Source organism: Aethalodelphis obliquidens, unplaced genomic scaffold (assembly GCF_003676395.1).
Source record: "Aethalodelphis obliquidens isolate GAN/ISIS:26980383/991018 unplaced genomic scaffold, ASM367639v1 scaffold61, whole genome shotgun sequence".
NCBI classification, from domain to species: Eukaryota; Metazoa; Chordata; class Mammalia; order Artiodactyla; family Delphinidae; genus Aethalodelphis; species Aethalodelphis obliquidens.
The window spans coordinates 2,043,883-2,069,775 of NW_020838005.1; the positions used below are offsets into that span (position 1 = coordinate 2,043,883).

Below are 25,893 nucleotides of genomic sequence, written 5' to 3' on the forward strand. Positions count from 1 at the left end.
CTGTGTTTTTCAGATCAATGGTATTAGCAGAGCCTATTGCAATCGCAGATGAATGAGTTCTTCCTCTCTTTCTTCTGTGTTCTCATAGAACCTTGAACTTCTTGTAGGGCTCTTACCACGTCTGCTAATCCCATTGATGTCTTCACTGTCCCCACTTAGGCTGAGGGCTCTTCACTCCACATTTACTGGTTCTTCACTAGTATCTTGGATATTTTCAGCCCTGATTCTAGTCGATAACATGACCCAGGGGTCTGTACCTGGGATTGCTGTACCTAATTTTCCCTATCATTTTAGAAGTGTATGGTTATACAAATATATCATGACTCTTCACCTATAAATAAAAAAGAAGTGGTCTCATAGTATATAGGGGGTGATGGTATATATTTGTGTATCAAAAGGAATGCACAGAACAGTTTTTCCTGACTGTTCTATCTAAAGTGGCCTCCTTCCCCCAGGTACACCCTATCATATTGCCCTATTTCCTTCTTGCACTTTTTATAATCTGAAATTATCCTGCGTGTGTATACATAAAATGTATGTAATATTATATGATATTGATATGTTTATATTTACTATATAATTTTAATATATTTACATATATGTATATAAAAGTTTACTTATTTATTGCTGCATTCTCCTTCTGGAATGTGCAGGAACTTTATTTCCAGCACGTGGTAAATGCTTATTGACTTTTTTTTTCTTTTTTTTAATGAATGAATCCTTTAGGTAGAACTAAGGTCATAATGGCATGGATATCAAGTATTAGACTCAATATGACTGAGGCACAAAGAATTAGCTGGTTGTAAGTTAATTTTAGTTCAGTTACAGGAAGTTCTTACTGAAGCCCAGAATAATGGTTTCATTATTCCAGATCTAACTGTTTCCGGATGGTCTAACAATTCAATGGGGACTTTAATATTTCACATTCTCTTTTCGATTATCCCTTATCTCTGAAATTACAATTCTTTCTCCATCCAGAATTCACTGATGCAGTACATTTTATAAAGTGCCTACTAGCTCCTGGGGATACGAAACTGAACAAGCTCCTTGTCCTATAGGTTCTTACCATCTGAGGGGAGAGGCCAGCAAGCCAAGGTGGTTCAGGTCATGAGTGCTGGCATAGGAATAAGTTCCAGCAGCTGTGGGAGAGATGGCCAACCCAGAGTTAGGTTTTGAGGAAGAGATTTCTGAGATTCTGTAGATGTCAGAATTAGCAGTTGGAGGAGGGTGTGGTGTGTGAGCGAGAGACGGGGAGTGTTCATGGGGAGGAAGAGGAGAAAAGTGGTTCCAGGTGGAGGAGTCACTTACTGAGAGAGTCTGGAGCATTTGGGAGAAATGGACATCGCTTTGCGTGGAAGGAGCGTAGATTTTTCAGGTAGCGATCGGTGTACAATGCAGCTGGGAATGTGGGTAGGAGCCAAGATAGGAAGGACTTATGTGCGATCTAGTGTATCTGGAGGACAGTGGAAATCACTGGAGGGTTTTAAGTAAAGGAGGGACATGGGCAGAATTTTAGGGGACGTGGATGACTTGGTACACTTATGAGTTAGGACTAACCATCCGTCCTATCCGTCCTACAAGTGCTTATCTGTTTTAAACCTGCACCAAAGGAGGAAGTGGGAATGGGTCAGGGCAAAGCCATCCTAGTGATGTAACAAGGTCGCCTCAATGTGCTCAGCTCACTGCATGGCAGAATTAATTGCTTAAATGACACCTTATAAAGGATCGGGTCCAAAGATGTTCTCATCTTCCATCACACCTTTTTTTTTTTTTTCTCTTTTTTTGGTCCTTTGCTCTGCCTCATTTTCCCACCTTAGAACAACAAGGTCACGCTCTTCCGCCAGCTGCAGCAGATGACGTACAGCCTGATCGAGTGGCGGTCCCAGATCCTGTCTGGAACCCTCCCCAAGGACGAACTGGCAGAGCTCAAGATGAAGGTCACAGCCAAAATTGATCACGGGAACAGGTAAACCAGGGATGACTTTTCACTGGGAACTTGGAAAAAACCACGCACCTTCATGCTAAGGACATAGCTCACCATGAGCTTGTGATCTTGGAGTTGCCAAAGAACAATGCTTAACTGTCCTCTTTCTGCCTTGGAAAATATTTAATTTTGTAGAAGAAAATTTGGCAATGCCCTTCATGGGCCAGACCCTGTGCTGGATCTCTGGTCTCAAGGAGATGATGGATGGTCAGGGAATATGGGGCTTGAATGGAAGCAACTCCACTGCCAGACAGACTCAGAGGGTCTGAGCATCAGAAGCTGACAATTCTGGGGACCTGGGACTATCTCTATCTTTATTCCTTTTTTTTTAGTTTTTATTTTATACTGGAGTATAGTTGCTTTACAATGTTGTGTTAGTTTCAGGTGTACAGCAAAGTGATTCAGTTATACATGTATCTATTCTTTTTCAGATTCTTTTCCCATTTAGTTTATTAAAGAATATTGAGTAGAGTTCCCTGTGCTATACATCAGGTCCTTGTTGTTTATCTATTTTATATGTAGTGGTGTTTATCTGTTAATCCCAAACCATAATTTATTCCTCCCCCCTGCTATCTTTCTTCTAACAGTGTTTTAAATCATCATCAGACTCATTCTGTTTCTTTCTTTCTGTCTTCCCCTAAGTGGGACCATTGCTTACATTGTGTAAAAACCAGATTTGCCAGAATAACCTGTCTCCAATAACCTCTAAAGAGTTAATCACATCATGCATCTTCCGATTGTCTCGGTCAGTTATGTAGATTCCAGATGTTACTGCCCTTTGGAAGACAAAAAATTTAGTCGATTCATCAAAATTGATGGTGACCTGGGATGATTCGTCCTTCCTGGCCAGCTCTTTTTAAACACTGGGTTCGTTTCTCAGTTTTTGTTGATGATTCATTTGACATTTAGTTTAGTTTTTTTTTTTTTTTTCTTGGCTGTGTTGGGTCTTCGTTGCTGCGCGCGGGCTTTCTCTAGTTGCAGCGAGCAGGGGCTACTCTTCGTTGCGGTGCGTGGGCTTCTCATGGCGGTGGCTTCTCTTGTTGCGGAGCACGGGCTCTAGGCGCGCGGGCTTCGGTAGTTGTGGCTCGCGGGCTCTAGAGCACAGGCTCAGTAGTTGCGGCACACGGGCTTAGTTGCTCCGCCCTTGTCTGTTCACAGGAGTATAACCACAGGAGCTGCACTGCTAGTCATACAGTCCTGGGGAGACGCTTAAACAACAGCTAAGATGGGTTAAAGCAGCTCCCTCCTGGCACATAGGCTGCCTCTGTATTCTTGGGTCTTGGCACACTGTGGCATCAGCCTGGAGGCCTCTGGTCTCTGGCAAAGGATGGTAATGTCCTACAAACAGCAGACCACGCTGGCCTTTTCATTTCAGCCCTTGGAAGCAGCTCAAGAAATTAAGCTACTCCATCAGTGCATCCGTGATCCGGTCTCTGAGCAGCCAACAAGGCCCATTGCTCATAGTCTGGGCGGCCTGTGGGTCTGGCCGCCATGGCAAGGGACCTGCCAGATTGAATTAGTTGATGGAGATGCTATAAAACAGGGAGGCAGGAAATTAGGCATTTTTGCTTTCTGCCCAAAGACTTGGCACGTGCCACCGTTATCCTTGAACTTTCTTGCCCTTTGGACATCCTCATTCCTAAACTGCTAGTGCCTGGAGTGAACTGGGTGTTCAGATCACAGTATCCTGTTTCCACCACCGTCCCCAACTTCTTAGAACTAAGTACCATTTTTTCTGCTTCTGTGTGCACATCGGGCATAAAAAGCCTTGCTGGGATGGGGCCATGCAGGGACCGTATGGGCCGTACTATTTCCGTGCGGCACCCAGAGCTCCGTCTTAACACAGCCAGGGGTTTTCTTGTGCCAGTAGGAGCTAACATTCATTGAGAGCCTATTATATGCTAGATATTGTACTGTGTGCTATATATGCATTATCTCATTAAATTCACACAACAACCCTGAAGGGTAGGGAATAATTTACAGACGAGGAAACCAGGCCTTTGTAAAATTAAGTAGATAACCAGAGTCATATTGCCAGCAAGTATTAAAACCAGGATGCAAATCTTGGTCCAGCTGACACCAGAGCCCATTCTCTGAGATAGATTTTGTGATACCAACAGCCAGGACTTAACTTCTTTGATTCCTTTTGTTGCTCTTGTTGTTTTTGGCCGCGCCGTATGTCTTGTGGGATCTCAATTCTCCGACCAGGGATTGAACCCAGGTCACGGCAGTGGAAGCCCTGAATCCTAACCACTAGGCCACTAAGGAACTCCTTTGATCTCCTTTAAAATGGTCTTGAAAAGGGCTTCCCTGGTGGCGCAGTGGTTAAGAATCCACCTGCCAATGCAGGGGACACGGGTTCGAGCCCTGGTTCGGGAAGATCCCACATGCCGCGGAGCAACTAAGCCTGTGCGTCACAACTGCTGAGCCTGTGCTCTAGAGCCCATGAGCCACAACTACTGAGCCCGTGAGTCACAACTACTGAAGCCCGTGCGCCTAGAGCCCGTGCTCCGCAACAAGAGAAGCCACTGCAATGAGAAGCCCCCACACCGCAACGAAGAGTAGCCCCTGGTCGCCACAACTAGAGAAAGCCCGCACGCAGCAACAAAGACCCAACACAGCCAAAAATAATAAATAAATTAAATAAATAAATTAAAACAAACAAACAAACAAAAAACAGTCTTGAATTAAGCACTGTCCCCCAGGCCTGTGCTTTAAAGGAAATCAGGCTAACCTCCCCAGTATCTGAGCATTTGTCTTTCATAGTTCCTATAACAAACTACAGATGATTAGGGGAAAGAAGCATTGGTCAGATGATTTTGGTTAGAATTAGCGCCAGTTTTGCCTTTCCTGTTGAGGTTCTGCAGACCAAATTACTTCGCATATTATATGAGTTTGGGTGACATTTGCATAAGTTTTTTAGCATTGTTGTATGGAAAGGAAGCAAAAATTGAAAGGAGAAGAGCCAGTGAACTCTTCTTATCTTGACTTGTCTGGCACCCAGCCTTTCAGCTGAATCCTCTGGGTTCTTCCGTGAAGACTCTTCAGGAAAGGGTCTGCTCCTGACGAGGAGAACCAACTGACCATTTCTTTCTTCCTAGAATGCTGGGGTTGGATCTGGTCGTGCGGGACGACAACGGGAACATCTTGGACCCCGATGAAACCAGCACCATCGCCCTCTTCAAGGCCCATGAAGTGGCCTCGAAGAGGATTGAGGAAAAGATTCAAGAAGAGAAGGTGAGCTTCCTCTGATGTGCAGACTTTGGCCCCAGAGGTTCCATTTTTGCTTTTTTTTTTTTTTCGCGGTACGTGGGCCTCTCACTGTTGTGGCCTCTCCCGTTGCGGAGCACGGGCTCCGGACGCACAGGCTCAGCGGCCATGGCTCACGGGCCCAGCCATTCTGCGGCATGTGGGATCTTCCCGGACCGGGGCACGAACCCGCGTCCCCTGCATCGGCAGGCGGACTCTCAACCACTGCGCCGCCAGGGAAGCCCTTTGCTTTTGTTTTTAATGAAGGAAAAGGAGTTAAGACAACAGAGGTGGAAATGTTGTTTAGAAATCATTCATTTCCTCATTTTAGTAGCAAAATATTACAAAAAGAACAAAGCAGTTTTGTATATTCTGACCTGGGAAGGTTGCAAAGATAATGTATTAAGCAGAAAAGAGCAAGATGCAGAACCGTGTGTATAAAAGACTATTATTTGTGTTTCAAAAAAGAATATACATACATCTGTGCTTGCCTATGTGCAGACTAACTCTGTAGTGATAGACAAGAAACTGACAATTAATGGATGTCTCTGAGAAGGAGAACTGGGTGGGAGAAAAGCCTCTTGACTCTGTAAACTTCTGTATTTAGTACGTAGATCATGATTTCCAAAATAAGTAAAATAATATTTACAAATAAAGTATTTGAAAGATTTTAAAAATAGTAATTGGACAATAAATAAAAATTCAAAACGTATAGAAAAAGAGAAAAAGAAAAAAGTCACCTATATTATGACTCCCCAAACATACTGATGTTGAGGTATATATTCTTCCAGTCTTTCTGTTCTAATGAGTAGAGGCTTCTGTTTATTTCGTTTAGTTTGTAGGTTTTATTTCTTCAGCACAGTTGTAATAACATTTCATTGTGTTTCTGGATCTAATGGCTAATCATGCCTGAAGGTGGACCTGTCCAGTGGAATCTCTTATTTGCAATGAGAGTTGTGCCCCAAAAGAAGGATAATGAATCGTGATGTTTATGCTTTTGAGGTTTACCCAGAAATTGTCGTGAGAGATGAGAACTTCTTAAAGCTACTAAAACCCTGAGTTATCATAAACTTTAGATAATATGCTCTTTAGACAGCATTTATTGAATTACTTGGGTTCAAGGCGCTTCACAGGACCGCCTTGATCATCTAAATAATAATGGTTCTATTTTTCTCACTTGATCACTTCTCCACTTACACACACTTTCTTCTCAGTAAGTGCTTCTCTCGGGTGGTCATTATATTTGGCTCCCGTTTGCAGGCCAGAGTCTTTGCTAGCGTTTCCCACTTGCTGAAACCAAGATGCTTTTCTATCTTGTCCTCTGTGTTCAGTCAATCCTGCAGAATCTGGACTTGCGGGGCCAGTCCATCTTCAGTGCCGTGCATACCTACGGCCTCTATGTGAACTTCAAGAACTTTGTCTGCAACATTGGGGAAGACGCAGAGTTGTTCATGGCCCTCTACGACCCGGACCAGTCCACGTTCATCAGGTAGTAGAGACCCAGGTCATCTTCCGTCAACCTTGCAAAAATACCTAGCCTTCACCTATCTCCTCCCTGAGGATTTCTTTACTGGGTTTGAGAGGGGAAGATGGAGAAGAGGGGGAGGATTTCTAGGCAGTAGAAAATAAAACCCTTTGGGTCGCTAAGCCATTCTGAATAGCTGCTGAAACAGTGCAGTAGTAACAGTTTGTGTACTCCCTGGGTCTTAGAAATCACAGAAAACTCATCCGAACATGGTGACAGGAACAGAGAATTCAAAGGAGCATAAGAGAGGGGTGAGGGAGGGATGACTCGGCAGAGCACTGAGAATTTTAGAGCAGTGAAACTATCCTCTGTGATACTGTCATGGTGACTGTGTGTCATGACACATTTTTCCAAACCCATAGAATGTCCAACACTAAGAGCGACCCCTAATGTAAACTGTAGACTCGGGGTCATAATGACCTCTCAGTGTAGGTTCAATGATTATAACAATGATTGTACCATTCTGCGGGGGGTAGTTGATAAAGGGGTGGGGGCTGGGCATGGAGGGGGGCCTAGGGGAAATCTGTGCCTTCGGCTCAACTTTGCTGTGAACCCAATACTGCTATAAATTAAAGACTTTAGCTTTGTTCAACCCTACAGTCATGCTGCCGCTGAGCAGCTAAGAAAACAGGCTTATTCTTGAGAAGATGGCTAAAAGTAATTACTGACAAATTATTTATTAGTTTTTAAAATAAATTTTTAAAATAATTAATTTTTGGCTGCGTTGGGTCTTCGTTGCTGTGCACGGGTTTTCTCTAGTTGTGGCGAGTGGGAGCTACTCTTTGTTGCGGTGTGCGGGCTTCTCATTGCGGTGGCTTCACATGGGCTTCATTAGTTGTGGCTCGCGGGCTCAGTAGTCGTGGCTCGCGGGCTCTAGAGCGGAGGCTCAGTAGCTGTGGCACACGGGCTTAGTTGCTCCGCGGCATGTGGGATCTTCCTGGATCAGTGCTCGAACCCGTGTCCCCTGCATTGGCAGGCGGATTCTTAACCACTGCGCCACCAGGGAAGCCCCAAAATTGTTTGTATCTAAAAAAGAAAGCTTACTGCAGTGTGGTGCTGTGGCTTCCCGGGGATGGACTTGGAATGATTCTTATAATATTATATTCCTGACTCAGCAAAACTGAAACTTTCATACAAAGAATTTGAGATGGAACATAGACCCCAGATAGAATCTGGTAGAATCTACTGTGTCTGTGCCCGTCTTGAGCAGTGCTTGTCATGGGGCCGTACTGGGTGTACCTCAGAGAGCCAGGCTACAGCCAGGAGACCAGAGGCCGGTCATTGGTGTGGTCTCAGACCCGCCTGGTGAACTTTACTGGGCTCTTCTGGGCCACCTTTCGACCCTATTAAGTCTATACGGAGAGCAGCTTCCTCCCCATCTAGGTGCTCATTGAGATTTTTTTTTTCCCCCTTCATCAGTGAAAACTACCTAATTCGTTGGGGCAGCAATGGAATGCCCAAGGAGATCGAGAAGCTTAATAACCTTCAAGCGGTCTTTACTGTAAGTCCTACCTATGTTTAACCCTTTCCTTTGTTTGCGATCTTCACAGGTGCACGTGACAGGTATATGGAAAATTTAAAAACGGACACATGAAAATAACAATCAGCATGATCTCTCTAGCAGGACTGACCCACTCATTTATTCACCATATATTTATTGAGCACCTGTCAGAGGCCAGGCACTTGAGATACATCAGTGAACACATCCGATAACGTCCTGGTTCTCAAGGAGCTTTCTGTCCTAATGGGGAAGTCAGTAATAAACAGTAATCAGATAGATGAGGATTTGTATAGAATGTTAGAGGTCGTGAGTGCCTTGGGGGGATTGGGAGTTTCTGGGCTGGGGGAGGGTTGCTGTCTTAAACAGTGGGTGAGGGCAGACCTTTCAGCAAGAACTTCCAGTTGATGAGGGGGTGAGCTGTGCAGATAAAGGGGGGGACCTTCCAGAGCCACGTTACAGTTGGGGCAAAGACCGGACTAGACTTTTGTGTTGGCTTCTGTGTTAATGGACTTTTCCCTCTCTGTCTCCACTTCGCCGAGGCAGGAGGTGCTGCTGTAAATGGATCTAAATGGATCGAGAGCCAGGAATGTCCTGGGCTAGAGCCTGGGGCCTGGTGACTCTCCTTTTCGTGGGCTAGGATCTTCCTTGGGATTCTCTCCCCTTTTTTGGACATCAGTGCTTGAAATGCCCTGGAGCTGCTGCCACCTGCTCTGAGCAGCCTTGGTGGGCAGGTTTTCCAGCTCCCATTAAGCCTAAAAGAGATACTGGCTTCCTTTTCTCCCTTTTTCCCTTAAGCCACACCCATATTTTGTCTGCTTTTTCTCTTACCACTCTTACAGTCAGGAAAACAGAGTCGAAGGTAAAGCACCAAAGGAAGTGATAGGAAGGCGCATTGGTCCCTGCTTCCTTCCTTCCTTCATTCCTGCCTTCCTGCCTTCCTTCCTTCATTCCTGCCTTCCTTCTTTCATTCCTTCCTTCCTTCCTGCCTGCCTTCCTTCCTTCCTGCCTTCCTTCCTTCCTGCCTTCCTGTCTGCCTGCCTTCCTTCCTGCCTTCCTTCCTGCCTTCCTTCCTTCCTGCCTTCCTGCCTTTTTTCCTGCCTGCCTTCCTGCCTTCCTTCCTTCCTTCCTTCCTTCCTTCCTTCCTTCCTGCCTTCCTGCCTTCCTTCCTGCCTTTCTTTCTTCCTGCCTTCCTGCCTTCCTGCATTCCTTCCTTCCTGCCTTCCTTCCTTCCTGCCTTCCTTCCTTCCATCCTTCCTGCCTGCCTTCCTTCCTGCCTTCCTTCCTTCCTTCCTTCCTTCCTGCCTTCCTTCCTGCCTGCCTGCCTTCCTGCCTTCCGTCCTGCCTTCCTTCCTGCCTTCCTTCCTTTTTGCCTTCCTTCCTTCCTGCCTTCCTTCCTTCCTTCCTGCCTTCCTTCCTTCCTTCCTGCCTTCCTGCCTGCCTTCCTTCCTTCCTTCCTGCCTTCCTTCCTGCCTTCCTGCTTTCCTTCCTGCCTTCCTGCCTTCCGTCCTGCCTTCCTTCCTTCCTGCCTTCCTTCCTGCCTGCCTTCCTGCCTTTCTTCCTTCCTGCCTGCCTGCCTTCATTTCTGCTTATTATTGTTCATTCCATCTATTAACCTCCTACCCCTATGACGAAAGTGGTGTATTACTATCCCTGCACTGACCCATCCACATCTTCATCACCTAGTAAACATCGACAAAAAAGGGCTTAGAACTCTTCCCAAAACCTCTCCCCAACACGCAGAGTATTTCCTCAGTTCTGAGATATGTGAGGGTTTTTTTCCCTGAAATTAAAGGCGTTTATCAGTCAATGCGTACATTATTTAAAAAACAACAACAACACATTAAAAAGGTGTTGTTGAATCATTGGTCCATCTTCTAATCAATACCGTTTCAGAATAGCTGCAATTCACCCCCTCCTCTCCTCCCCCCACCAATTAGGCCCCTCCTATATGCAAATTTCATGTCCAACTTTTTCAATGAAATAAAATGTGGTGACCGATTCTTTGGTCATTGAATATTCTACAGAAACTTCATTTATACATGACTGTATATTATTAAATAATATCAGTGTGCCCCAGTTTATGTAACCAGTCACTTAAAGTCTTTATCTTTCTATTAATAGAAACTTCACAAAACCTAGAGTAGAAATTCAAGGTGAATATCGTCATCGGTATATATTCCTATCTTGGAGACCTGAGTTAATTTGATTATAGGGGATAGATATGGATCGATTGTTTAAAAAGTAATTTTTGATTCAGTAAAGAGGCCTTGGATAGCCGTTTCATGAAAAGAATTTGAGATGCAGTTAAATCATTTCTGATATTAAAGCAAATGAGATATGTGAGCTCTTTTGTGGGTTTACTCACCCATCCTTAGGAATACAAACAAGCATAGAGTATGAGCCCCAAAAAGACAGAGAGATTTCATCGATACATTTCTCATTAGTCAACACACACCCAGAAGCTCTCGATGGTTATCTCTCATAAAACAGATGAATAATTACAGATAGCAATGCATGTAAACTTCTGTGTGATAGTTGCCTCACAGGATTATTTGGAAGGTGAAATGAAGTATCACCAGCACGTGTAGATCCCCAGTAAATGTCAATGTTTAGTAAGTTTTAATTTCGTTTGACACTGAAACGCGTCTGGTGCTCAGATATGCCCTGGCCAGGATATAAAGTAACAATGACAAGGGACCCCATTTTTACACACCCTGCGTAAACTGGAGACTTGAGATTGAATCCAATCTGATTTATAAATTTGAAGTAGGAGCTGGGGAATTTTTAAAAATTCGTTTTTTGAATACAGTCATTTTTCTCTGATGCTATGATAGTTCTTGGGTGGATAGGGGGAAGAGAGGAGTCCTTCTGATATTTCAGCATTAGGAAGTATGCTCTGAACGGTGTTTTATTGTAGAGTGAAAAGAAAAGAGAAATGAATGTGACAGGGTGATGTAGGGTGACATCCTTTTCTGTTCTCTCTGCCCCTGTAGGACCTCAGCAGCACAGACCTCATCCGACCCCGCATCAGCCTCGTGTGCCAAATTGTCCGGGTTGGCCACATGGAGCTGAAGGAGGGCAAAAAGCACACATGTGGGCTCCGAAGACCCTTTGGAGTAGCAGGTACAGAAAGGACCCGAGATGGATGTAAGATGGTATGGCCACTGGGAAAACAGTATGGTGGGGCCTCAAAAAATTAGATTAGGATCCAGCAATCTCACTTCTGTATCCCCAAACGAATTAAAAGCAGGGTCTCAAAGAGATATTGTCACACTCACGTTTACCACAGCGTTGTTCACAATAGCCAAAGCAGCCCAGCTGTCTGTTGACGGATGAATGGATAGGCAAAATGGTCTTTCCATACAGTGGGATGTCATTCAGCCTTAAGCAGCCCGTGTCCCCTGCACTGGCAGGCGAATTCTCAACCACTGCGTCGCCAGGGAAGTCCAATGTGAATGTTTTTAATGCGACTTTGAACTGTACATTTAAAAATGTTCAAAGTGGCAAATTTCATGTTATGTATATTTTTCCACAATAAAGAGAAAATTAAAAGAAATACAGAGAAGAGGGAGGAAGGAGAGAGGAGACTCAGAGACAGTGCAAGATGAATTTGGTTGTTAGCACTAGTATCAGGCACACCGCGTTTACTGCCTGAAACTGCCAGGTAGCTTTTTGTGGGTTCTGTGTCCTCACCTAGATGCCCCTCCTTTGTTTCTCCCTCACTGCCCAGCACTGTGTCTTGTACACAGCAGGGCCCTCTCAGTAAAGCCTCCGTGTGACTGTTGTAATTTTCCCTGACTGCGGCTGCGTATTGATTTTAATTGAATAAAATTCTCCTGGGAAAGTGGTTTGTATGTGTAGGAAATTGGCTCTTCCAAGGCAACATTGCTTTCAAAGAGCGTCCTTGGCTTAAATCAAACTCCATAACCTTCCAGGAGGCCCTCCATTTTCCTCTGTAGTTTGTTAAATGGAGGAAATATATTTTTGGTATTACACCGACACTTTGGTCCCTAAGTAGTTTTGAAAGCCATCAATTCTGCCCCTGGAACGAGGGCCCAGAAACTGCACGTTTTCAGGGTTGACCTGTGGGTTACGTGGCTGGTGAGGCAGCCTTTGTACCCCGGGAGGCTGTGTGCCTCGTGCATCCCTTGAACGGCCTTGCACTGCACCTGCTCTCAAGGTTGGCCAGGCTCTGTCTAGAGGGGACAGCACTACTTCCTGATAGTGAATTGAAATAAAAGCCCAGAAAAGGCAAGGAACCCTGGCCCAGGACTGCTTAGCCATCTGTAGGACCGTCTATTGTTTCATAAAAGATTTCAGGAATATTCAAGGTCGTTGTCTTTCAAACTGGTCCATAGAGATTCAAACGTCAAGCTCGAGGCTTTTATTTGCTCTTCCCTTTCAGGGTGTGTGTGTGTTCATTCAGGGCGTGGAGATTCATTTACTTTGAGCCTTGATGCCAAGCCCCAGAAGTTAGGAGTAACTAGATGATGTCATTCACAAATGAACTGGCTATTTGGGGGTTCAAATACAAATTCTCCAGTGCGCGCGCGCACACGTGCGCGCATGCAATGTTTTCAGGGGTCTATTAAGGGCTGATAGCAAGTTGATGTCATGCCCTGCTTTCTACAGCTTTCTTTCACTACCTTTATTCATTCCCAAGCCTTATGCACTATATGTTCGGGTTGATTTGAGAAAGCATTTCCTCCCTTGTCTTTCGTTTTTCTAATGATTATTGTCTCATATCTCAGTCTTTCTTTTAATCGCCAAACGGATTACCTGTGGTGTGGATCGTTGGTGTGTGTTTTATGGCTAGATTGTAATTTATTAACCGAGGAGTGGCTTCTTGCCATGGCCCCTGCCTAACCTCAGCAGCTGTAGAGTGAACGGCCCACTTATTAGTTCTCTAGGCAGCAGGCATAGTTAGGTTAAATGGTTTGGCCCTGTAATCACTGGGTTCATACCCTGGCTTTACCACTTAAACTTCTGACCTAGGGAAAATTACCTACCTTTCCTGTAGTCAGTTTCCTCATCTCTTAAAGTAAGGCTAATATTAATATTTGTATAAATAAGATAATCCATGCAGTAGGGTTACAACAGCGCTTCCTTAATAGCTCTTACCGGGCATCAAAGACCAAATCACTATATGGTCTTCTAGTCTGTGCTGTTGGTGCCCTGGCTGCCCTTCATTTATGTGGAAACCAGGTGAGAAAATGTCAAATCAGAGGGACGGTGGCCCACTGCAAGTCTTGAGTTCCTCTCCCAGGTCTTTATTCTACGGACACTCCTGCCAAAAAAAAAAAAGAGTGTTCTCTGGGTCTTGGAACGCAGGCTTACTAAAAAGGGTCAGTGTCATGTGACTCAAGAATTCACCAACTTGATCTAGTAGAATGTTTTAAAGGAGGTCGTCTGCAGGGTTGATCCAAGAATACCCAAGCCCCTGCCTGAGCCCCTGATGAACTGATCTCCTGCTAGGCTGGGGACACCGGGAGTCATCATTGGCAAAGAAATAAAAGCAACGTCCCTGCTCACTCTCGCTCTCTTTCTTCCTCCAGGGTTCTATGTTTGCTGATACTGTAATTTTCCATAGTTCCTCGCTGAGGCCTGAAGCAGTTGGTTTCTTTAATTAAGTTTTGTCTTTTTCCTAGTGATGGATATTACCGATATCATACATGGGAAGGTGGATGATGAAGAAAAGCAACATTTTATTCCCTTTCAGCAGTAAGTACTGTGGCATTATCCCAGGTGACTTGAGACCTGGATTAGGCCTTTGGATGGTGTGTTAGAACCAGGGGCTAGGAACCTTTTGCCCAGTTAGAAAAGGAAAAACTCTTAAGCGGGAAGATTGTCAGAGCGGAGCTGACAGAAGACTTTATTCAAAGTCCTTCATGTGGCACTCCATTAAGAGGGTAACTGAACTTTCCTGATTCTACAGAAATGAACAAAGGAACATAAGGGGCAAACCTACCAGATTATGGTGCCACTTAAATGCCAGAAATGCCAACGTTTATCTGTACTTTGTCCTATGGAACTGGTATCACAGAGGACGAGGAATCGAGTAGAATAGCACAGGGCTTCTCAGACTGTAACCTGCACCTGAATCACCTGGGATCTTGTTAGAATGCAAAACACGATCTGGTGGGTCTGGAGTCTGCATCTGACAAGCTTCTAGGTGATGCTGCTACTGCAGGTCTGGGGATCACACTTTGAGTAACAAAGGTTTAGGAGATGCGAGAGTGAAGGGTAGACTAATCCTTGTTTTCCTGCAAGCGGAGGGAAGCCAGCCTGGGAATGCATGGAAGCTTTCCCCGCAGAGCTGCACTCAGCTCCCCATACTGAGTCTCAGGAGCTGGAGCCCCGGGTGGGCCACTGGGGGACGTTGGAGAGCTACTCTCTATCCCCGTAACGCTGAAGGAGCGTACGTGTGAACATCATGACTGGCTCATACGCCAGCAAGCATGCGCCACTGACCTCGCACAGGTGGCTGGGACGTTGCTGGATCTGACTCCTAACAGGGCAGTCGTGTCAGTGAGAAGAATTGATTGTCTCGGCCACCACAACAGATCAATATGACAAACCGAGAATTCCAGAAACCAGCCCAAGGGTATTTGAGTTAATATGTGATTTTATTCGTAATAAGTAATATGGTTATATATTATTTTAATTATTTTAAAATAATTTAAAATCAGTGGAGAAAGATAAACTCTGCAAAAGATAGTGTTTGAGAAAATTAGCTAACCATTTAAGAAACATCAGTTAGATCCTCATCTCCCACCTCATACCACTGTAAATTCCAGATGGTAACATATGTAAGTGTAAGAGCCAAAAATCTTAAAGTACTATAGGAAAACAAAAGTTTTATACGGTGTGATGTGTGGGAGGCCTTTCTGAGTCAGACACCAAAGATTCGCCTAAAGAAGAAAAATTGATAGGTTTCGCCACACAGAAATTTTAGACAACTTATACATAGAAAAAATTTAATAAAATCTTTGCAATGTCTATGAAAAAGAATAAATATTTCTAAATTATAAGGAATTAATACAAGTTCATAAGGAAGTCAGAAGGAAACACACACATGCAAAGAAATGGCCTATAAATTCATTGAGAATCAATGAAAGGCAAATGAAACAATGAGGTTTAGTTTTGGGGTTGACGAAGTTTTAAAAATATATCATATCCAGCGTTCAGTGGGTATAAATACTACTTATAAGAATATAAATTGTTACAATGCACTAAAAACCTTAAAATTTAGAAATTTCAAAGAACACACTCCATAATTAACAGTGATTATTTCTGTTGGTGTAACTCTAGGTGATTTTGCCCCCTTTTGGTTTAACTGCTCACTATTCTTTCTACAAGAAATACGTATTATATGTAATTTAATTTAAAATCTAAAAATCCTTATCTTTCATTTTAAAGTCCAGCACTTCTGGATAAGTTTCTAAATATAATAGTATAAATAGTTTGTGCTAAGTAGTACTTCCCTTCTCATCCAGAAGCTGCTATTAATAATTTTTAAAATATGTACTTATCTAGCATCCTACCACCTATACACTGACCCTCCAAGAATGTGGTGAGGTAAATATTTTATGTAGCTTAGTGCTAGTGTGAATTAGGACACAACTTTCAACTTCACGAATGCTGCTCCCAGTGTAAATACGTATATTTAAGTATGTTAAATAAGTGCGATATATTAAATTAGTGCGTATAATATATTAAAATATATAATTTTATATTAATGCATTCAATTAAATGATTTCATATATTAAACCAACTATATTACAATATCTTATGTAAATATAATAAATATTAAAATACATAGCATAAATGTGAATATATAAATACATAAAATGTAAATATACTTGTGATAAATAGAAATAATTTTCATATCCATGAATGTTGTTTCTATTATATATACATATATTATAATTATGTCCTATGTATATATGTATAATATATGTATATTTTATATGTATATGTGTACTAGGAGCAGCATTCATGGATGTGGGAGTTATATGAAATATTATATAATAATATATATAATATTATATATGTTTCAATATATATGAATTATCGGGGCAGCATTCATGGATATGAAATTTATTCTACTCCATACAAATAATATTATAAATGCATATAAAATAGGAACCACATTATGGATGTGAGTTATCTCAAATGTGTTTCTCTGTATTTGTCTCACTTTCTGAGGTGGGTTTCTTCTTTGGTTATGTGCCTCCCCGCTTACTTTCTGAACCAGCTCTTACCTAAGCAGCCGTGCTGAAACAGTGAGCTTTCAGACTGTCTCCGCCGTATAATAATACAAGCTTTGAGTCTCCAAGGAGCCCAGCCCTAATTTGATTACCGCTCACTGTGTGGCCAACAGCCACTGTGCAGCTTTCACGATGCACATCACAGCCTCTGGCATTGAACTCCTAAGATTTATGGCAAATGCTCTCGTAACTTACCTCGAAAGCTTTGTATTATATTGGGAGAGTTTTATGCGTGTATCCTGCTAGTCTAAGAGGGAGTCATTTGAAAACAACTCAGACTGTCGCAATCCCACTTTTCAGGAACATATTGCAGAATGCTTTCCCCCTATTGTCAGGGTACAGGTCTGAACCCTGCAGAGAAAGCTGGCCTGTGTGTTGTGGGCAAGAGAAGGAAACCACAGCAGAGAAGACTGGCCGCCGTTGTCCCGCACCTGGCTGATACGTAGTTATTGATAGCGCTTGTGCTTCCCATAGAATGGGGGCTGTGTTTGGCTCTTTGATCCCCCTGTACGAGCCTCAGCCTGATGTGATCTTTAAAGTGGCTCTTGTTTGCTGGTGGCTGTGCCACTGCAACCCTAAACATAGTTCTTCATCACGTGGGGTTCCACGAACACCGTCCCGAAGCCGCTGCCTACATACCGCTCTTGTACGTTGAGTCTTGTCACTAGATGTGGGCCTTCCAGGCATGTGATCCTGGCCCATTTCCTTACAGATGAGGAAACTGAGGCCCAGAGGGGGGACTCTAGCAGAGCTCACTTGGCAAGTAGAGCCAGGACCTGGAGGCTGGGTCTTACTGCCCCTTCCTCCGTCCATCTACCATTCCATTCCCGCAGCCTCTCCCACCTTTTAAAGTGCATCAAGCATCGCCCCTGGTTTTAGTTGTTAACATTTGACCATCGGATTTGTTTGTTCTTGGGGTTTATTTTTCCCCTCACTCCCCCAAGTCATTTCAAGATGAATTCAGTGTCTAAGATAGGCCCCCGGTGGGAAAATAAAGATGGAAAGTATCCTGTAGTTAGGTTCCTCTACTGTTTATATTTCCAACTGACGCGCATGGGACCCACGACTATCTGAGGCTGTGCTGCAGAGACTTACTCTTTTTTCCTTACCAATCATTTCTGACTTTCCCAGAATTGCCATGGAAACCTATATCCGGCAGAGGCAGCTAATCATGTCGCCCCTGATAACATCCCATGTGATTGGGGAGAATGAGCCACTCACTTCAGTCTTGAATAAAGTGATAGCAGCCAAGGAAGTGAATCACAAAGGACAAGGTACACAGCCCTATGTACTGAGCTGGGAGGGGACTCTGGCAGGGGTGGAGGGGTGGTGCTCAGAGCTGAGTCCTTGGACTCTGGCCCTTTCACTATCTTTCTCTGATATAAAACAGACCTTGCTGGGGACTGCCCACCTCAGTTTCCGTCTAAAGGCAGTTAAGACTTAAGAGAGTTGGATCACAGCTGTATTTTGTAAATTCTATAGAAGAGATTCTCATCCCATGAGTCTTTCCTCACTTTTGTCTGACCTGTAATCCCCGTGTTGTTTCCACAGGTCAAGGCACAAAGAAAAAGTTTTTTTTTTTAATTTTTTAAAATTAATTTTTATTGGAAATTAAAAACTAAAAAAATTAATTTTTATAGTTGCTTCACAACGTTGTGTTAGTTTCTGCTCTATAGCAAAGTGAATCAGTTATACGTATACATAGATCCCTTTTTTGGATTTCCTTCCCATTTAGGTCACCGCAGAGCATTGAGTACAGTCCCTTGTGCTATACAGTAGGTTCTCATTAGTTAAGAAAAAGAGTTTTGAGGATAATTATGTTCCACTCTCTGAATATGTTTCTCCCAATACGTTTCCTAAAATTGAGAGGAAGGAGACCAAAGTAATGCAAATGAATATGTATTAATATAAACTAATGGGCTACCTAGCACAACATTTTTAGTTGTTTTTAGTACCTCCATATATCATTTTGTTGACATAGTTTTAACTCAGAGGAGTTCTGCTTATTGAAACTGCATTTTTAACTCAAATAATAAGGGAAAATAGTTTAAAATCTGAAATTCAAATGGTGATGATTTGGGGATAATTTTGAAGATTGAGTCAATTTTTTTTTTTTTTTTACCACCCGGTAATCGTCTTCTGAAGTGGAAGCAATTAGGAAACATTTTCAGGATATTTAATTTGCCATGTGTTCACAGTTATCCTGAGTAGTAAATACATGTGAGAAATCATAGAATCCGAAAATAAATAACTAAATGTATTTCTGTTGTTTTGGAACTCCTAACCTAAGGATATAATTTGTTAAAGTGGAAAACCCTTACACTAAATAGATTGCTATGTATGTACAATTTTTTTTAACAAAACTGAAAAAAGAATACCATTCCTTCTCCTCCTTCTTAGCAATACACTTTTCAAATATTTTCATGCTCTTCATAAATATTTTTTGTGGCTGCGTAATATTCCATTGCTTGGATTTTTTTTTTTTTTTTTGAGCATGGAATTGCTAGGTAAGCACTTAAATGCTTTCTATTTTGTTACCGTTATAAATTTAAATAACTCTGCTGTGACTATCTTTATATATGAATCTTTTTCCATATTTAGGACTGCCTCCCCAAGAAAATTCCCAGAAGTAGGATTTCTGGGCCAAATGATAGGAATGAGCTTAAACCTGGAGATGTACATATTTCCAGAATACTTCCCATAGGTTTCTTCCTGTGGGCACTAATTACCATATGCCCACTTTGCAAACTGATGTTTAAAAATCTTTACCTGTTTGAAAGGTGAAAAGTAGACCACCGTAGCATTTTAAAAAACTACGTGACAGTGAACTGTCTGGCCTTCATATGTATTGATATTTAGGAGTTTTCTAAAGTTTTCCTTCCTTTCTAAAGTTTTTGTGAACTCTTTGTGTAATGAAGATAACAATTTGTCTTACTTAGGACACATACTTTTCAATTTCTGGTTTGCCAAATATTTATAAACTTTTTGTACTTCTTTGTGAATTGTATATTCATGTTCTGTTTATTTGTGAGGATCTGAATGTTCTTCTTCTAATGAGTATGAATTTCTAATTTCTTATAAGTATTTCACCATGCCTTTTATAGGCATATGTAGTATATGGTTTATGAAGTATACCTTTTACTTTTTATGTATATCAAAATTTCAGTTTGTATAGATAATTCTTTTGCTTTTGTGATTTCTTCATTTGTTTCTCTACTTAGAAAAATGGTTCATACTCAGAGATTTGATAGTGATACACTTATTTTTTCCTTTAATTTCCTGTCTTTTTATCTGTTCACTTTTCTGTTATATTAGGAATTTATTTTAGTGAAAATGTGTCATTGAGAGGTTAGATTGATTCTAAGTAGCTAGAAAATTATCCCAGCACGTTTATAGAATTGTTCCATTTTTCATGATTTGTTATGTCTCTTTTGCTGTATGTTTAATTGCTCTATATAATAGTACTTGATTTCATTGTTTCCATTGATTTATATATCTTTTCTACTACTAACAGCACTCATTACTATAACTTTACAGTATTTTGATATCTGAGAGGGGCTATCTTTATTTTTTTTTCCCCAAAGTAAACATCCATTCACATTTCTGTCAAATTCTCAAAGAAATCTTACTGTGTTTTTTTTTTTTTTTTTTTGCGGTATGTGGGCCTCTCACTGTTATGGCCTCTCCCGTTGTGGAGCACAGGCTCCGGACGCGCAGGCTCAGTGGCCACAGCTCACGAGCCCAGCTGCTCCGCGGCACGTGGTATCCTCCCAGACCGGGGCACGAACCCGTGTCCCCTGCATCGGCAGGCAGACCCTCAGCCACTGTGCCACCAGGGAAGCCCCCTTACTGTGATTTTGTTGGGAGTATCATTAAAATTCTAAGTTAACTAGGGGAGAATTTACATCTTTATAATAATGTGTTTTTGTATCAATACCACACATATATTTTTCTCAGCGTTTGTGTGTGTTTATTATATGGATCATGACAAAGAGCTAAAAGTGTATCTTTTCTTTCTTTAAAGGACTTTGGGTGTCCTTGAAGCTCCTGCCGGGGGACCTCACACAGGTTCAGAAAAACTTTTCCCACTTGGTGGATAGATCCACAGCAATCGCCCGGAAAATGGGCTTTCCTGAAATAATCCTTCCAGGTAAACACTTTGCTTGATTCACCTGTGCTGCGTCCTCTAGGACTTTGTTCCGTGCAGCCATCACTTCTAATGGGACTCTTGAGGCAACATGGATCCATGAGATTTCGTTATTTGCATTCAGGGATATCGAGACGGTGGGAGATCGAGACGGTGGGAGATAGAGACGGGGTTGCAGTACCTTAGAAAACTACCCAGCGTGCAAGCCCAAGAGAACGCTTTTAAATGTACCCAGAAATTTCTCTTTGCTCTCTCTTTATGTTCTGCACAAGTCCCTCTGAAATACTTCCTAGACCATCCATTAAGTAGCGCTAAATAGCACAGCTTCTCTGTCCCGAGAATAATTTGCTTCATCTGCACGTACCTCTTCTCGTGATGACATCACCAGCACCGTGAGCTCCTTGCTAGGAAATTCCAGCGATGTGCCCACTCAGCTCAGACTCAGCTGGACCTTCTGCTCCAGTGGCTTAAGCTCCAACTATGTTCTCGGCTCTCCCCATACTTGTGGTGACAAGAACGTAAACATTCTGCAGTTTCCTACTTTAGATTCATCTTTTTTTTGCCACTGCTTGTTGATAATCTGCATAGGTGTTCTTGTGAATTCACTGATTTAACCCATTTACTTTCTTTTTTTTTTTAATAAGTTTATTTATTTTATTTACTTATTTTTGGCTGTGTTGGGTCTTCGTTGCTGCGCGAGGGCTTTCTCTAGTTGCTGCCGGCGGGGGCTACTCTTCGTTGCGGTGCGCGGGCTTCTCATTGCGGTGGCTACTCTTGCTGCAGAGCATGGGCTATAGAGTGCAGGCTCAGTAGTTGTGGCGCACAGGCTTAGTTGCTCCGCAGCATGTGGGCTCTTCCAGGACCAGGGATTGAACCCGTGTCCCTTGCATTGGCAGGTGGATTCCTAACCACTGTGCCACCGGAGAAGCCCCCATTTACTTTCTTGATTGTTATAGTGGTAAAAGGAAATCATCCCCTCGAGGAACCTTATATATGTGTATTATATAAAATATATGTGTTATAACTATTAAAATATAAGTATGTTGTATATTTGATAGGAAGAAAGAATATATGAATAAACAGTCTTTGGCATGTTAGAAAAATTCTCAAAAACCAAGCTGTTTATTGCATAAAAATTCAGGTTCTTTTAAACTAATACAAGATCTTGTTTCTCCTTTGGGAAATTAAGGAGCAGTAATAATTTGATGCCTCACACATTTCTGTACATGGTGGGTATTAAAAGTATATTTGTGGAATGAATGAAAGGGTTCTAAAATTGAGATTATCATTTTCTTCTTTTCTCATGAAAAGTAGTTTTTCATCTGCCCACTTCATCCCTTCCAGGGCCATTTCACCCTAATACACATTCATCAACATTCTAGGAAAATGTTTTGTCTTCTTGTTGTTTATAAAAATAAGTATTGATACTCTTCCTATAACTGAAGGCAGTTTTATTGCTACAGCAAGACCGAAATCTGAAAAATGAAAATAGAGAAGTTTATCTTTTGGACAAAGTGCATTTATCTTGGAAATCTGGCTTGGAAAGATTCTTTCTATTCAGTAGTATTGGTTCATAAACTTCCAGGGCTATAACAGACTTTAAAAATCATCTCGAATGATGGTTCCCAAATATGCTAGTCTTTGGTTCAGCCAATCAGGATCACCTGGGAAATATGAAGATCCCGATTCCCAGATTTTTCCAGAGACTCTGATGCGGTTTGTATGACCGGGACTCTGCGGGGGATTCTGGTAATCGGCCAGGTTTGAGGAATATAAGATCTGGGCTCACATCCCTCAGCTGGGCTCCCTCTCATCATCATTGAAACAGGCTGCAGATTCATCTTAAACTTCTCCCTCTCCTCCACTTTCTCCTATAGCTAAATTCTTGGAAGAGATTATATACTCTCTGTTTCCTCACCTGCCAGTCTCCCTCTATCCTGTCTGGAATGGCTGTCACTAGTCACCAAAGATTACAGTGTCACCAAGTCCGCTGGATATTTTTAGCGTAATGGTCGCCTCGGGCCAGTATGTGACCGGGTTGACCACTCCCTCCGTGAAATGTTCCCCCTCGCTGTCTGTGATCCCACGCACTCCTCTTTTTCTCCATCCCCCTGAGGCCTCTCCCAGGAATCCTTTGCCACCTGAGCATCTTCGACCTCACCTTTAAATGTTGGAGTTCCTCGGTCTTTGGTCCTTCTGCCCCGTCTTAGTTTGCTTGAGCTATACCATAACAAAATACTCCGGGCCGTGTGGCTTAAATGGCGGAAGTTTGTTTTCTCACAGTTCCGGACGCCGGAAGTCCAAGATCAATGTATCTGTAGGGTTGTTTCTTCTGAATCCTCTCTCCTTGGTTTGCAGGTGGCCCCCTTCTCACTGTGACCTCACACCATCACCCCTCAGTCTGCGTGTCTGTGTCCCAATCTTTTCTTATAAGGACACGAGTCATATTGGGTTAGGACCCGCCATATGACCTCATTTGACTTTATTCACCTCTTTAACATATGAATTTGGGGGGAGGGGCGCAATTCAATCTGTAACAGGACCCTTTCCTTCTCCCCTGTGTTCCCTCCCTTGGTGGATCTCTTCCACTTACTTTGCTTCTGTGTGTTAGTTGCCTCCAAATCCAGATCTCTAGGCCCAAGACCCTTCCTTTAAACTCCACAACCATCCATCCAGCTGCTTCCTGCCTCAGGACTTGAGTGGGTCCTCTTCCCATTGGATCACTCTTCTCCTTGTTTATTTCTTACTCAAAATCCACATTTGGAACTTGTCATCCTGGGCATCTAGACCTGACTCTTCTGTTGTGTTTTATCTAAGAGAACAGCCCCTCATCCATCCAGCTGCACAAACATGAAGCCTGAGGATCACCCTTGACACTCCTTTCCTTTACATCTCACACAAAATTAATGGAGGAGACCTGCCAATTTTCCCTTTCAAAGGCCTCTCAATGCCACCCTCTTCTCTCCATCCTGTTACTGCTACCCAACTTGTAGCTACTGTCATCAATTCCCTGGACAAGTGCCAGAGCTTCCTAACTGGGTCTCCTGTTTCTGCTCTTTCTGCCTCATTCTCCACACTATAGCATGAATGATCTTTTATAAATGCCTATCTGATTTCGTCCCACTCCCTCCTTGCTGAAAACATGACTTCTGTTTATATTTAGGATGAAGGTATAAGTTCTTCACTTGGCCTGCAGGCCTCAGGGAGACTTGTCTTATGTCTGTCTCTAGCCTCATCTCACCACAGCTTTCCCCTCACTTGAAGACTTCCATCATATATCTACTGCCTCCGGGCCTTTGTACATGCTATTCTCTCTCCCTCTTCCAATATCAGCTCAAAGGAGAGATTCCCACACCTTCCAAACAAGGTTGGGACTTAGTGTGATGCTTTCACCGAGCCTGGCCTTTCCCTTCTTTTGTAATGATGCATTTCATCAGGTGATTGTCTGAGAATGCTTCTCTTGCCCACCAGACTTACAGCTGCATGAGAGCAAGGCTGGTGCATGGCTTACCGTCGTTTCCCAAACACCTAGCACAGTGCTTGGTACAGAGTAGATGCTCAGTCCATTTTTTAAGTGAGTAAATCAATATTATTTCATTTTATTGTACCATAATTTATTCAGCTGTTTCTGTGGTTGGAAATTGAGGATGCTTCCAAGTTTTCACATTCACAAACAATATCACAGTGAATATCCCTATGGATAAATCATTGCTCATGTTTTCTTATTGCAATATAGTTAATGTACAATCTTAGGTAAGTTTCATGTGTACAACAGTGATTCACAATTTTTACAGGTTATATTCCATTTATAGTTAGTATAAAATATTGGCTATAGTCCCTGTGCTATACAATATATCCTTGTAGCTTATTTTATACATAGTTGTTTGTACCTCTTCCTCCCCTACCCCTATCTTGCCCCTCCCCTCTTGCCTCTGCCCACTGGTAACCACTAGCTTTTCTCTATATCTGTGAGGCTGTGTCTTTTTTTATTATATTCACTAGTTTGTTTTAATTTTTAGATTCCACATACAAGTGATATGCAGTATTTGTCTCTCTCTGTCTGGCTTATTTCACCAATACCCTCCAAGTCCATCCATGTTGGTGCAAATGGCAAAATTTTATTCTTTTTTCGGGCTGAGTAGTATTCCATTGTGTGTGTGTGTGTGTGTGTGTGTGTGTGTGTACACACCACATCTTCTTTATCCATTCATCTGCTGATAGACACTAAACTGTACTCCAGACACTGTGTTATATATAGAGAGGCAGAATGAGGTAAGCTACAGGGAACAATACACATAGAAAGTTCTGCTGTATGAATAGTTTATTACCAAGTCAGAACATTTTATATTTTACTTATAATTTGCATCTTATTACATCCTGAAATTTAAAAATGACTCCACACAGCACCACTCACAGGCTGGGTTGTCACGTTGCAGGAGATGTTCGGAATGATATTTACGTCACCCTGATCCATGGGGAGTTTGACAAAGGGAAAAAGAAGACGCCGAAGAACGTGGAGGTGACCATGTCTGTGTTTGATGAGGAGGGCAGGCTCTTGGAGGTACGTGGTGTCCCCAGCAGTCCCGCCGCCATCACACGCTCCTTTACAACAACAGGATTTGGCGCGTGATGTAAATTGTTCTCCACTGTAGAGCACATTTGGTGTTTCACAAGGAAAGAATAGGAAACCTGTTAAAGTTTGTGATTAGCAATCACCAATTGTAGTAATAAATTCATGTAGACTCTTGTTATCATGATTTCTCCTGTGCTGAGAAAGACCTTAAGCCATCAGGGATTTCAGGTGTACACGCCCTCCCCCTGGGTGAGCTAAACCAGCAGAGATGCGCCTGTTAGAGCTGTTACACCAGAAGGGCTCTTGGTTCGAGGTCAGCTACCACGCTCTTTAGTTTTGGGAATCGGGAAACTGCAGCCCAGAAAGGAGAAACTATTTTCTCAGGGAAGCACAGGACTTAGTGGTGGCACTGGGAACGGACACAGGTGTCCTGCCTTCCTCCAACAGAAGTGACTCTTCATTCTGACATCAAGGAGAAGGAGAGGCAGAGGGAGGCTTTCATTGTCCCGGCTGACATCTGGCTCCTCTTGTATGAGCCATACTTACCTGCTTAGGAATGCACCCCATTCACTGAGTCCCTCACGGCGGGGGGCACAGCCGAGTACACAACCCCTGCACTTCCCCATGGATATGATCATCTTCCA

The 25,893-nt window shown here is 42.7% G+C and overlaps 1 protein-coding gene across 9 annotated transcripts in view; it reads left to right on the forward strand.

Moving 5' to 3' along the window:
• Positions 1-25,893, forward strand: part of DOCK5 (dedicator of cytokinesis 5) — a 225,217-nt gene that overhangs the window by 100,381 nt on the left and 98,943 nt on the right. For all 9 annotated transcript variants that reach the window (XR_003428941.1, XR_003428942.1, XR_003428943.1 and 6 more), the window contains 9 exons: positions 1,818-1,966; positions 5,086-5,221; positions 6,565-6,722; positions 8,178-8,259; positions 11,253-11,382; positions 13,908-13,980; positions 17,661-17,803; positions 20,554-20,679; positions 25,113-25,237. Coding sequence is in view for 6 of the 9 variants with exons in the window: in XM_027087891.1 (XP_026943692.1) it covers positions 1,818-1,966; positions 5,086-5,221; positions 6,565-6,722; positions 8,178-8,259; positions 11,253-11,382; positions 13,908-13,980; positions 17,661-17,803; positions 20,554-20,679; positions 25,113-25,237 (1,122 nt within the window). In the remaining 3 variants the exon portion in view is untranslated. The remainder of the gene's footprint in view (positions 1-1,817; positions 1,967-5,085; positions 5,222-6,564; positions 6,723-8,177; positions 8,260-11,252; positions 11,383-13,907; positions 13,981-17,660; positions 17,804-20,553; positions 20,680-25,112; positions 25,238-25,893) is intronic.